The sequence below is a fragment of the Dipodomys spectabilis genome, unplaced genomic scaffold (assembly GCF_019054845.1).
Source record: "Dipodomys spectabilis isolate Male_0828 unplaced genomic scaffold, ASM1905484v1 ptg000132l, whole genome shotgun sequence".
In the NCBI taxonomy this organism is placed as follows: Eukaryota; Metazoa; Chordata; class Mammalia; order Rodentia; family Heteromyidae; genus Dipodomys; species Dipodomys spectabilis.
This window is the reverse complement of record NW_024870809.1, coordinates 2106616-2119506: the sequence shown is the minus strand read 5'-3', so window position 1 is coordinate 2119506 and position 12891 is coordinate 2106616. Positions and strand designations below refer to the sequence as shown.

At 40.2% G+C, this 12891-nt stretch overlaps 1 protein-coding gene across 1 annotated transcript in view; it reads right to left on the bottom strand.

Annotated features, from left to right (window-relative positions):
- Trpc5 (transient receptor potential cation channel subfamily C member 5) overlaps positions 1 to 10924 on the bottom strand; it is a 128026-nt gene extending 117102 nt beyond the window's left edge. The window contains exon 1 of the mRNA XM_042690073.1: positions 10527 to 10924. Within this exon, the coding sequence (XP_042546007.1) occupies positions 10527 to 10904 (378 nt within the window). The 5' untranslated portion in view covers positions 10905 to 10924. The remainder of the gene's footprint in view (positions 1 to 10526) is intronic.
- Positions 10925 to 12891: the final 1967 nt, after the last annotated feature.

Sequence of the window (12891 nt, the reverse complement as noted above, 5' to 3'; positions counted from 1 at the left end):
TGGTGCCAGTCCTGGGATTGAACTCAGGGCCTAGTCACTGTCCCTGAGCTTTTTTGCTCTACCACTTGAGTCCCAGCTCCATTTTAGGTGTATATTTGGTAGTTAATTGGAGATAAGTGTCTCACAGACATTTCAGCCTGGGGTGGTAGATAGGTCTACCAGTATCTAGCTTGTTTCAGTTCTTATATTACACATATATTATTTGCACAATAAGACTTCTAAAATAAACAAAGGGATGTATAGAATGGTGATGGTGACCTGACCTATAACCCTTACAAAAAAATTGAAGAAGTCCATGTCTCTTATTAGAAGTGAACAATATAAATGGTGGAGGGAGGAGTTGCTCAAGTAAATATTAGACTTCATTTTTTGGTTTAGATAAAGCCCAAATTGTCCCAAGTGCTTCCTTTCTGGGAAGGGATTGAAACCCTTCCCCCATACAAAGGTGAAGAGATACTGTCTCCTGGAAAATCTGAGGATAAAGCCTATTTGGTGGCAAGGGGATGCATTGCAATGTGTCAGTTAATCATTGTCATCAACGACATTCTACCCCCAATTCTGAGATGTGCAGTGGAGCTGATGGAAAGTGCACACAACAAATAACTATAGGCTTCCCTAGAAGAATAGAGGGGGATTTAGAAATTCTGCTTTCCAGTTTTAGAATTATTAGAGGTCAGCACTCTATTTTCTTGGGGTAAGAAGGAAAGGTGACAATCTTGGAAATAATCTATCATTGGTGTCAGCATCCTCTTCCATCTTTAATTTGAGGGTTCTTTCAGTGCCTTTTTTTCTTTTATCTGCATCACAGCCCTGGTTCAGTAAAGGATAGGCAACAGCAATCTTTTCTCAGAACAAGGCAGAACACTCAGCCCTCTTTCATTCAATCTCCTCCTAATAATGTACTGTTCCCTCCTCTTCACTAAGACTTCCATGAGCTGATTTCTTAGAACAGAGAATAGTTTGTAGATTGGGGTCACTTAATCCTGCCAGAGGCAACAAAATGTTTGGTTTTATCAGAAAGTCTGTGAGAAAAAATAAGGATTCAAAAAAAGAAAAATACTAAGAGATAGTGAACAAAGAGGAGGTTTGAGATAATGTGGATCACAGACAAAGAGACAACAGAAAAATTTTGGAGATGATGGGTGTGTTTATGATTTTGATTGTAGTGTATGGATGTATGCATATGTCCAAATGCATCAAACTACACATAAAGCATAGTGTCTTTATGCATATGCATTTTATCTCAATAGGATGGTAAGAGGGGATAAAAACACTGGACATGTCTGTATGGAACCTGATGGGTAAAGGAATATCATCTGGAGACAAGGATAGATGAAGGAGGAGAGTGTCAAAGAACAACGTGGCCAACTCCTCACAAATATTTGCTAGAGAATGGTGATTCCATTTGGGCCACAGTTGATTTTGCCTTCTACCTTTCATTTTACTACAGTTCTCTTTTCCTGACCGCCAGAAAGCCACTGAGAACCTGCTGGGATGTGGTGCTTGTTTGCCAAGTTCCAACGGTAAGAGCCACACAGTAGTTGGCCCTGGTTTCTTCCTTTAATCAGAAAGAAAAAGGAGAGTAGATTTCCACTGATCCCAGCAAGTGTTATTTGTTGACAGCAACACTGGTGGTTGATCACACTCAAGGGCCCACATGGCCTATGTTTGGTGAGGAGAGTCTACCAGCTTCAACCTTCGCTTTCATCAGCAGCCCTTCTTTCATTCTAGTACCCACAGAGGACAAACTACTTTCCTTTCTGGGCGCCCCATCATTGCTCATTTACTTCCTTTAGACCATCATCTTCTTTCTATTTTTCCAACACAAAGCCCATTTCTTTTCTGAAATGGCATTCTATATCATCCATATCACATTTTGAAAGAGGTAGCACACTTATTTTTCACTAGCATGTTAGTTGTTAGCATATGGGAAGGAAGAATCACTGGGTCATTTTGGTGTATTAGAGGAGAGTTGGAGGGGTGGCAAAAGGGTTCTCAGTTTTGTACTTTTTCGCAATCAAACTGGAATAATTAACAGTGACAAGAGCCATAAACTGGAATAAAAGGAATTAGAGTAACATGTTGTACAGCCAATGGTAAAAAAAGATAGAATTGCTATGAGACAACTATATAGATGAAGTGAAGGGATAGAGAAATTATATTACACAGATGAGACATACCCAGGAACAGAGGAGAACAGGAGGCTTCCTAATTGGACATGGACACATGGGTTACAGAAGGAAACCCTGAGTAGCTGGTAGTCTTAAAATGAGGGGTTCATGGACAAAACAAAAAAAAAATCTCATCTCATATCTTTTTTTGTCCCTGGGCTACCTAATAATGGTGGTGTGGTTGGACAATATGAGCATATCTGTTCTCCCCAAGAAACTATAATTCCTTCAAGTCCCTAGCTGTATGTTTCAATTATTTTTTGGTGCAACATATGATTACTAGTCAAAAATATTTTAGAAATTGAATTGAACTGAATAGAATTAATCATCTGCTAAAACTCCATCATCAGTAAGTTGTTTCTCATAGTCATTATGTGTAGCTGTTTTGTTTGGTAGATGGCACCACATCTAACAAACTCCTCAGAGAAAGTATAGAAGTAGAAAAAAATAGCTTGATGATAAACATTTTAGTTCTGGCTCAGCTAAATGACCTTAGACATGCCACTTCAGACCAATAATCTCTGCACTTTACAGTTAAATTCTCTGTGTGAGGTACATTATGTCCACTGAAAACAAGCATAGATGCATTGGCAGTGACAGCTCAGTTCACCAGTTTAGCCAGTATGATGCTATTATTTTGCTCAGTTAATTTAAACTGGCAGATTTATTTTTCTTGGTTGACATAGTTCATTGCTTTGGTTTAGACCTTTGCGTTTGGAATGGGAAGAAATGCAAATAACAGAATTAAAGCTGTTCCTTAGATTATTGTTTGCCTTTCTTAAACCAATCTAACACTGGAAAATTTATGTAACAGTTAAGAGTAATATCAATGCTAATATTCTGGGTACCATAGATTTGAGACCATGTGTCACAAATTGTGTCAAGTGTTGAAGCAATTCTCATTTAGACAAGCACGGTACCACTAAGATAGGTCTGCAGCTCAAAAATAATTCTCATGTAAATCCCACACAGAACTTGTAATGTATGAAATATCATTCACTCTATCATATACATCAAGAAACCGATTTTTATACCGGAAAATGATGTTCCAAGGTCACCTAGTCTGAATTCTTAACCACTCCATGTTAGAGGGAGCACAACACATTTTGAATAACTACATGTGTTAGCCACTAGATGATATCAGAATGACTTTAACTAGTAAGATGAGTAGTAGCAGTAGCTGCCATGTCCTGAGTACTTAGTATGCATCATGGACTTTTCTAGTTAATACCTGCACAGATTTCATTCCAGTTTTGCCCTAATTCTATGAAATTGACTCCATTTTTGTTCTTAGTCACCAATGAAGAAATACGTGTATCAAAATTAAATGATTAGTCCAAGGAAACACATCTAATAAATGTATGAATCCAAAGCCAATGATCTTTCCACTGGAAAAGGCTGCCTGCAAATAGGAGGGGGCTCTTGCAATACTTCCTTTGATCTCTCGAGGTGAGTGGTCAAGACTTACATGACAGGCTCAATAGGTCCCCTTGTCTGTGCTCCAGTCACCTTTGTATAGGTTCTCAGTGTCCCGCTACATATTGTGAAAACCCATCTGGAGGTCAAGAAGCAGACAGACTCAGGAGTAAACGCAGTGTCCTTGCAGATTTTTTTTAATAATCTCAACACAAACACTTATCAGTGCTGTTGAGATACAATCTTGCTAACTCATTTGTGAGACCAATTTTAATTTAATGCCATCTGCCACAGACAAATGAGTAACTATGACACAGTTCAGAAGGGTGCCATGGGGAGAAGGTTGGCTTGGCCTCTTTCTGGCTGTCCACATGAATGCAAGTGACTAAGATAGAAAATTACTTTTGAGGACTATGGACACAAAGGCCAGAAGATCTACCTCCTTGTTCAAATTCTAATGAAAATAAAAGAGTGATTTTGAGATCATGCAGCCTCCTGAACAGCAGAAGGGAGACAGACCATTGCCAACTGGACCAAGCAAGAAGAAAACTGTATGCCTGGCAGCTCACTCTCCAGCCTTCCCATATACTATACTGGCTGACTGTGAGCATCTCTTGACAGTATGACAGGCCAAGTCAAACTGAAGGGTAAAGTCGTAAGTAATGGTTCTTGATCGCCAACATAAAACATTTTCCCCAAAGCGTTGGACATATCTTAATTTAAATGTCTTCCTCAGAGAAGGCCTTTCAGTTAAGCACTGCTAGCTAACAATGGTTAGGATTTAGAAAGTTAGTTTCCTTGTGAACATGATGAAATTGGGCTAGAAAAAGATTTTGTGACTTCTCCAAGGTCACCCTGTTACAAGCTGGCTAGGGCTGTGAACTGTAAAATAGAGTGTGCTCTCTGTCTTCTAGGTGATAATTTTTAGGGTATGCTCACTCTTCCAGGGACAAGGACATAGAGAAATGCATTGAGGTGTGTATGGGTGTGTGTGTGTGTGTGTGTGTGTGTGTGTGTGTGTGTGTGTGTGTGTGTGTGTGTGTGTGTGTGTGTGCATGTGAGCAAGTAGCATTGTGAGTTCTAAGCTATCCTTAAACTGGGGCAGCTGTCTTCGGGTAAATTTTGTATCTGAGTAGGATTTCAGTTGATGAAAGTCTGTGTCACTGAAAATGTTTGAAAGCTCCTTATTAGAACACTATTTTTCATAGACAATATAGTGGGTGTAACTATAGCTTCCCCAAAGCTATGCTCAAATCTTAGTCCCTACTTTCTGAATGGCCTTATTTGTGAAAGAGGTCTTCATACATATAATCACACGAAAATGGGCTCATTTATATTAGGGTGAGCTTTAAATCAGATGACTACTTTTCTTTCTTTCTCTTTCCCTCCCTCCCTCCCTTCCTCCCTCCCTCCCTCCTTCCCTCCCTCCCTTCCTTCCTTCCTTCCTTCCTTCCTTGCTTCCTTCCTTCCTTCCTTCCTTCCTTCCTTCCTTCCTTCCTTCCTTCTTTCCTTCCTTCCTTCCCATTCTTTCCTACCTTACTGGATCTTGAACTTGCTCTCGCTTGGATTTTTGCTCTGCCGCATGAGCCAAACCTCCACTGACTGTTACTTCTTTGCACAAAAAAGAGATTTGAATGTAGACACAGAATGATACAGAAGAGAACCTTGTATGACAATAGACAGGTAGACTGGAGTGATAAAGCCAAGGGATGCCAGAGATCACAAGCAACCATCAGACCATAGCAGAGAACCTTGAAAATGTCTCCCTCTAGAGGAAATCAGCCCCACCAACATCCTCATTCCAGATTTATGGCTCCTGTCCTGAGAGCTAATCCATTTATGTTAAATCACTCAGTTTATGATAATTTGTCATGACAGCCCTAGCAAACAAACACAGAGTGGTACATGAACCTCTTTTGTAGAGGGGGTGGTAACTGGCTTGTTAAAGTGATGGTTTCAGGCCTAAACCTCAGTATTCTGATTATGTAGTACACATCAAGACTCCAGAAGTTGTACTGTGACAAATTTCCCAAATGCACAACAATTGCTTCTGAGCCTCCTCTCAGACTGTAGCTGAATTTTCTTTCCCTGTTGACAATGCTCCTCTAATGGTCCCCAAAGCCAGTGGCCTCAAGGTAGGAAGCACAATAAATATGACATACTTTGGCATCACATTTTCTGTTGTCTAGAAATTTTGAATTCTGAGACCAAATTTTAGTGCTTACCCAAGAAATCTCAAGTTCTCTAGATTGCTAGAATATACCAATAAAGTAAGAGACCATGGTTGATAGGAAGTGAGCCAAATGGGTCCGATTTCTGATGCAATGAGTGGACTATGAAGATATATGTTTGGCATGGAAAATTCTGCCTGATAGACTATCACAATCCTCATTGTAACATGAGGTCTCTATTGAAAATTCAAGTCTCCAGATGAGAGTTGATACTTGAAGGCGTTTATGTTCAGCCTCTGATCTTCACATGAGAGTAGTTTTAGTAGGCCAGAGGAGGGATGAAGACAGCAAGAGAATGGAGGAAGGAAGAAGAAAGGTCGAGCTACCAACCTGGAGCTCCAGTCTTTACCCAGTAATGTCAAAGAGATCATGAGTTTATCTTCTCAAGATTGATGGAGATCAGCTCTGCCTAATCTCCTAGAGAGATAAGGAGAATGTTGTGGAAAAGGCCAGTTATTTGGATTGTCTGTGTGGAAGGAGTGACTTGTCTAGCTGAACTCAAGGTCCTTTAGGAGGCCTGTGTTTGCTCATATCTCTGATTGCTCCCAGGTAAACAAATTTATTCTCTCCCAGAAAGACAGAGCTCCAACAGGCAGGTGGTTGTTATAGTTACTGGCATATGACTTATCACAGCAAATTGTCAGAGGAGTGGAAGAAAATGAAATTTAGCAGAAGCCGGTGGTGGGGTGAAGGAGAGAAGAACTAGAGGACAAAGCCGTTAAAGAGACTGGGAATACACCAGCTGCACTGGACATTAATGAAAATGAACTAAGCAACTCAATGGCAGCAATGGGAGGGGGGATGACAGGGAAAGAGGGAACAGCTGACACTAAGCAAAAGGAAAGAAATGTACATATCACCCAATGTGGAAGAAATAACTGTATTGTCAAAGCTCATAGAATTCACAAACTTTATAGACCACTATAATGACAATTTGCCGCATGAAGGTTAGAGTATGCTTGTGACTTTAACTAAGTATCACTATCTAACAATCCTATGAAATTCGTGAAATTTAGGTAATCACTTAATCACAGTAAAATAAGAGACTGGGAATAATGACCTTGTGCAGTATGACATCTAGGTATGGACCAAGGATGTCCATGTGTCTCAAGGTGTCCTGGTAAGAGAGAGCTTGACCCATGTACCTTCACTTGGTTTTACAGGCACTTAATTTCCAACACAGTGGCTCATTTCTATGAGTTAAATTCTGCCTTTGCCAAAGGAAGGACATATCTTAGATTGTACCTCTATATAAGTTTACCTGGTACATTTGTGTGTGTGTGTGGTGGTGGGGAGTGGTCATGGAGTTTGAACTCAGGGCATGGACATGTCCCTGAGATTTTTTCACTCAGGGTTAGCACTCTATCACCACAGTGACACAATGGTTTTCTGAGAATCTCATGGCTTTTTCTGTCTGGACTGGCTTTGAACTACGATCCTCAGATCTCAGCTTCCTGAGTAGTTGATAGGTGTGAGCCACTGGCACCTGGCCTTACCTAATGCATTTCATCTTGACTGTCAGAGCCTCTGTGTTTGCTATAGCACTGGGAAAAGATGTGGAAAATGGGACCCATCAAACCAGGACTTGGCCTACATTCAAAACTAGAACTGACATTGGTAGGTGCTTTCCTTGGAAACCACCCTCTGCTTTCATCTTCCTCAATACAGTTATGAGTATGAAAGTCTTCAGTGTCTTGTTTAATACAAGACTACATGCTTTCATGGGAGATCTATTGAACTCCTTCATATCTTTCAGCAATCAATCACTATCAACTACTAGGTAGTTGATTAGGTACTGGCAGAATAAGCAGAGAAATAGTTGATTACCAAATTTAAATCTCACATTCAAGAAATGATCTAGCTATAGACACTACACCTTATTTTTGAAGAAAAGCTAACAAACAGTACAAAGTGATATGTGATTGGTGTCAAAAGAAGGAAGAGCCAACGGGCTGTGAAATCTTGGAGATGAGAAGTCATCCTACAGCAAGGGAGCTGGGAAACTCTTGGTGCACAAACATTAAATAGCCCCAGCACACAGCAGGGCTCTGGGACTATGGAGCACAGAGCAACTCAGTTTTGTTGACAATGATGACATGGTCTGAGCAGGAAACATATTCACCCTTCCATGATTTGCTATTCATCTAAATCCTTCACACTTGTTCTTTCCAGAGAACATAATCCATATTCCACTCACCTGCCCTGTCTCAGAATTCCTGTGGCAGGAATCCTAAGGTTATATCAGACTGCCAGGGCAGCAGTGTAGTCTAGTGGTTACAAGGGGATTCAGGAACTAGGCTGCTTCTATTTGAATCTTGGTCCTGACACTTACTGTGACCCAAGTTTTCTCACTGGTAAAAAGCTATTGATATTAACACTTCAGAGGTGCTTGGAACATTAAATGAAGTAAGCTATGTTAAGTTCTGGTTACATATGAATCATTCATTAAATAAATATTTATGGAATGCCTAAGATGTTTTAAACCCTCTACCAGTAATGTATAGCAGTGAATAAGAGGCAAAATCCTTACTTTTTTGGGACTAGGTTAAAGGCTTTTGGGGGAAGGAGGAATTTAGGCTCTTAACTCAAGAAACTTTTAGTGTCTCATCTACTCTGTCAATTCTAATTCTTAGTCTTTGAGTTATCCTTTAGTTTATTCTCATTTTTTTGTTTATTTGGGGAAATAATAAAGCTATGAATTTCCTTTGAACCCAGCCTTAAATATACCTCCTAAGATTTGATATTGAGTGTTTTCATTACAATTGCTTACAGAATGAAGTCACTCCATGTGACTATTTTGCCCTCTCTGTATGTGGCTGCTTCGCTTTCAGTTTTCTCAACAATGTTATGATACAGGCAAGGAGGCCCTCATCAGAGGCTGAACAGATGAGGTCATTTAATCTTGGATTTTCAGCTTTTAAAATTGTAGACAAAATCAACCTATTTTCTTCATAATTACCTAACCTTAGGTATTTTGTCATAACTATAGAGAACTAACTACTAGAAGGAGACATGGTATTTACTGAAAGAGTGAGCAGGAATGGCAGAATTATTTTGTTATTGTAAGAGGAATAAACCAACTTCATTGTTCATGATAGCTTGAGACAAGGAAAAACCTAGAGTTAGGAGAACAATGAGAAGATTTTTATGTTTATCTAGGACAGTTGTACTCAAATCTAAGCATGCATGAGAATCCCTGAAGGGCTTGTTAAGATACAGCTTGTTGGGTTCCACCCCACAGATTGTGATTTGGAGATTGTGGTGGAGACATAACTATTTGAATTTTTAATAAGTTTACACATAAGGTTGATATTGATGGTTTAAGGATCACACGTTACTTTTATTATTTATTCACTCATTTATTAGTGCTATAGTGTTTGTACTCAAGACCTACACAAGCACTTTACCACTTGATCCATACCCTTAGCCCTTAGAGACCATGCTTTGAGAACCACCCATGTAGCATAGATCATAAGAACATAGTCATAGTGGTGGGAGCTGGGCTAGAGAAGAGTACCTGAAAGATACTGGGAGGTGGGTGCCTGTAGCTCATGTCTGTAATCTTAGCTACTCAGGAAGCTGAAACCTGGAGGATCATGGTTTAAAGTCCTGGTTCAAGTGATAGAGCACTAGCTCTAGAGTATGAGATCCTGAATTAAAGCCCTGGTCCCAGCACACACACACACACACACACACACACACACACACACACACACACACACACACACACACACACACACACACACACACACACAGAAAGAGAGACAGAGAGACAGAGAGACAGAGAAAAAGAGAGACCGAGAAACAGAGAGACAGAGAGCAACTGGAACGGAAAACTCCCTCAAAGGACTTTCGACATGGAGGACATGGAGGAAAGGTAGAGGAAGGAATCCAAGATGGCTAGAGTGTCATATCTAGGTGCCCTAAAGTATAAGAGTTACAGAAGCACAATGCCAAACATCTAGATGTGGAATGTAATCACATAATAAGCCCTGGGAAAATATGTCAGGCATTATTTCCCCTTCTATTTTCTATCTGTGCTGTGGCACTCCACTGTCTGTGTGCAGAAGAATGGAGAAAGTCCAGGTTAGTGTCTGCTCCCTTGTCTATACTATACCTTCTAAGTAAAGCAAAAAAATAAAGATAGAAGCTGGGGGTAGAGAAAGTAGAAAAAGTTTATTGTACTCTGGAAAAAAATCTAAACCTTTGACTTGATAAGTATTAAATGCACATGGGCAACTATCAAAAAGGAAAAGGTAAACGAGTGGAACTGAGCCTGAGCCATGCAGGCAGGATCTAGGATACTACCTAAGCTTGCTCAGACAATTTCTCAAATAGGGCTTCTCAACTACAAACAAACTTCTTAACATTGCCTAGTTTTAAGACTTTGAATGCAGGGCACCGGTGGCTCACACCTGTAATCCTACCTACTCGGGGGCTGAGATCTGAGGATCACGGTTCAAAGTCAGCCCGGGCAGGAAAGTCTGTGAGACTCTTGTCTCTAATTAACTACCAGAAAACCCGAAGTGGTGCTGTGGCTCAAGTGGTAGAGTGCTCGCCTTGAGCTGAAGAGCTCAAGGACAGTGCCCAGGTAGAATTCAAGCCCCATGACCAACAATCAAAAATAAAAAATAAAATAAAAAAAGACTTTGTAGTCAGGTGTCCTGACATTCCTGGTTATGTACCAGCTGATAGGGGATTCTTTTACCTGCTTCTCTCCACTGGGCTTTCTGTAGCTGAGTAGAAGCTCCACAGCCCCCACCACTTCCTTGCGGATGGCATAGAGTAATGCATCGCCCACATACACGCTGTGGTTCAGCAGTAGCTCCATGATCTCCAAGTTCTCATTCTCAATGGCAATAAGTAGGGCACTTCGGCCCAGAGGATCCATACAGTTGATGTTGACATTGTAGTAGATCTCAGCCTCCTGCAGGGCCTGCTTCACAGTGGCATAGTCTCCCTTCTCTACGGCATTGAGGAAGGCCTTCTCCTCTGCAGAGAGCTCCGTCTCAGCCCTCACGATTTGCAGGGGGATGCGATCTCTATATGGTGAGTAATTGACCTTCTTGTAGTACAGCTGGGCCATGGCTGATAGCAATTTAAGGCTAAGTGAAGGGAGAGAAGAAAAAAAATATTCTTTGTTACCCCAAAGTCTCAAATGGCCAGTTTAACAGGGCAGCCTTATTAAGTGGTTAGAAAATTTCAAAGTATTTAAATGACACCATCATTTTCCTTTTGACAAAGAACATAGCAAGAAAAACCTCAGGCTTTTGAGTCAGAAATATTTGGGATTTAAGTGATTTGTTTGTTTATTTATTTATTTTTACCACCTACCAGCTGTGTGACATTAGATAAGTTACTCAAACTCACTGTGCTTCGTTTGCTTTGTGCTAGGTCCTGTGCTATAGAAAAATTTCCACCTAAAAAGCTTTTGGTGACAGTGAAAGGGGATACATATTATGAAGGCACAGGGAGACCCTTATAGAACACTGAACAAGTTAGCTCCTTTCTTCTGATGCTCAAAACTAAGATACTTTTGATCAGTAATGCAAAGTTGATGCTTACTCATCTTTTTTAAATAAGTTTTTTATTGTGAGAATACTGTACAGAGGGGTTACAGTTACATGAGCAAGGTAATGAGTACATTTTCTTATTCAGCATAGTTGCCTCCTTTGACAAGGTTCCTCTTAACCTCTTGATCTGTGCTACTGTTTAAAATTACATATGCTGTCATCACAGATACATATTCTAGAAAGAAAGATTGTGTTAGCGCTAACTACAGCTCTGCTTCTTGCTGTTGATTTGAATAGGCCAAAGCCATCTGCAAAAGATAAGCAAGCAGGCACTCCCTCTTCCCACCCATGTTTTTTTCTCCCCTGCCATTGCTCCTAACAGATCTGAGAATCTGTTTGATTTAATTCCACAGAGCGAATGTTCTGTTTCATTTGTACCAGAACTAAAGCTAGATTACACTTAATAGAATTGATTTTAAAGTTAAAAACCTATTTACTGTGCTCCTATAATGTGTTTAAACTTTCTCTGGGAGACCAAGATGAAAAGATAAGTCGTCTTTGCTTTCATTTGTACAATGAATAACAGGTTAGAGCTCTTGCCTTTAATTTACAGATCAAATTCACTCACATTCTTCTTGACTCCTTGTACTAGCCCTATAAGGTGGAAAAAAAATAAAGCTCACATCCATTAGCTGATTGCTTCTTTCTCTCCCATTCCTCAGGCTCCCAGGCCCCTTTAGAAGCTGAATTAGGGTGGACCTATTTCAGTGGTTTTCAATATAGAACTGTTTTACCAATGAAAAATGGAAATGTTATAAAGAGCCCCTTGTCTCATCTCATGGATGCAAGAGAAGATGAAGACAAGGAGCTTCCACAAACATTTACCTCACTCTTTCAGGTAATTATATCCTGGCTTTGGCAGACGGAGAAGCATATATTATATCAAGCAGCATTTGCAATTCATATCATTATGATCTTCTGGGAAGTTAGCATTTGAAGATAAGTGTTGCCTCTTGCCCTGAACAAGCCTGAATGACAATTTTCTTTCTGCATCCAGAAAAGTAGTGATATTTTCTTTCACTACTTTCATGTAAGATAGCCATGGCTAAAGGAAAGAAGCCCTCAGAGGAAGCATTTTACACTAAAAAGCATATGCCATTAGTAATACTAATGATAGACAGCCTTTATGTTCTTGTGCCTTTATGTTCTTAGCAAAAAGGTAGTGAAGAGACTGTCACCACCCAAAGAAAGACTCAGCCATCCACATCTTCCTTTGTTTATGACATCAAACTTCAGAGTGTCCCACAATCTACTAGATGGAACAGTTCTGCCTTCATCATGGCTCATCCACACCATTGCCACATTCATTATTCTTTCCCCCTCTAAGACACCTTACACATTCCTTCAAGTAATTCTATGAAGCAGAAATCTGATCCCTTTTTCCTTGCTTCCTGCTGCTCTTGTGATGAAAACAATAGTACTTCTAATAGGGGAAAAACAAAGCAGGGGGTAACAATGCTCGATGGGAAATGGACTCATTACTTTGCTCATGTAACTGTA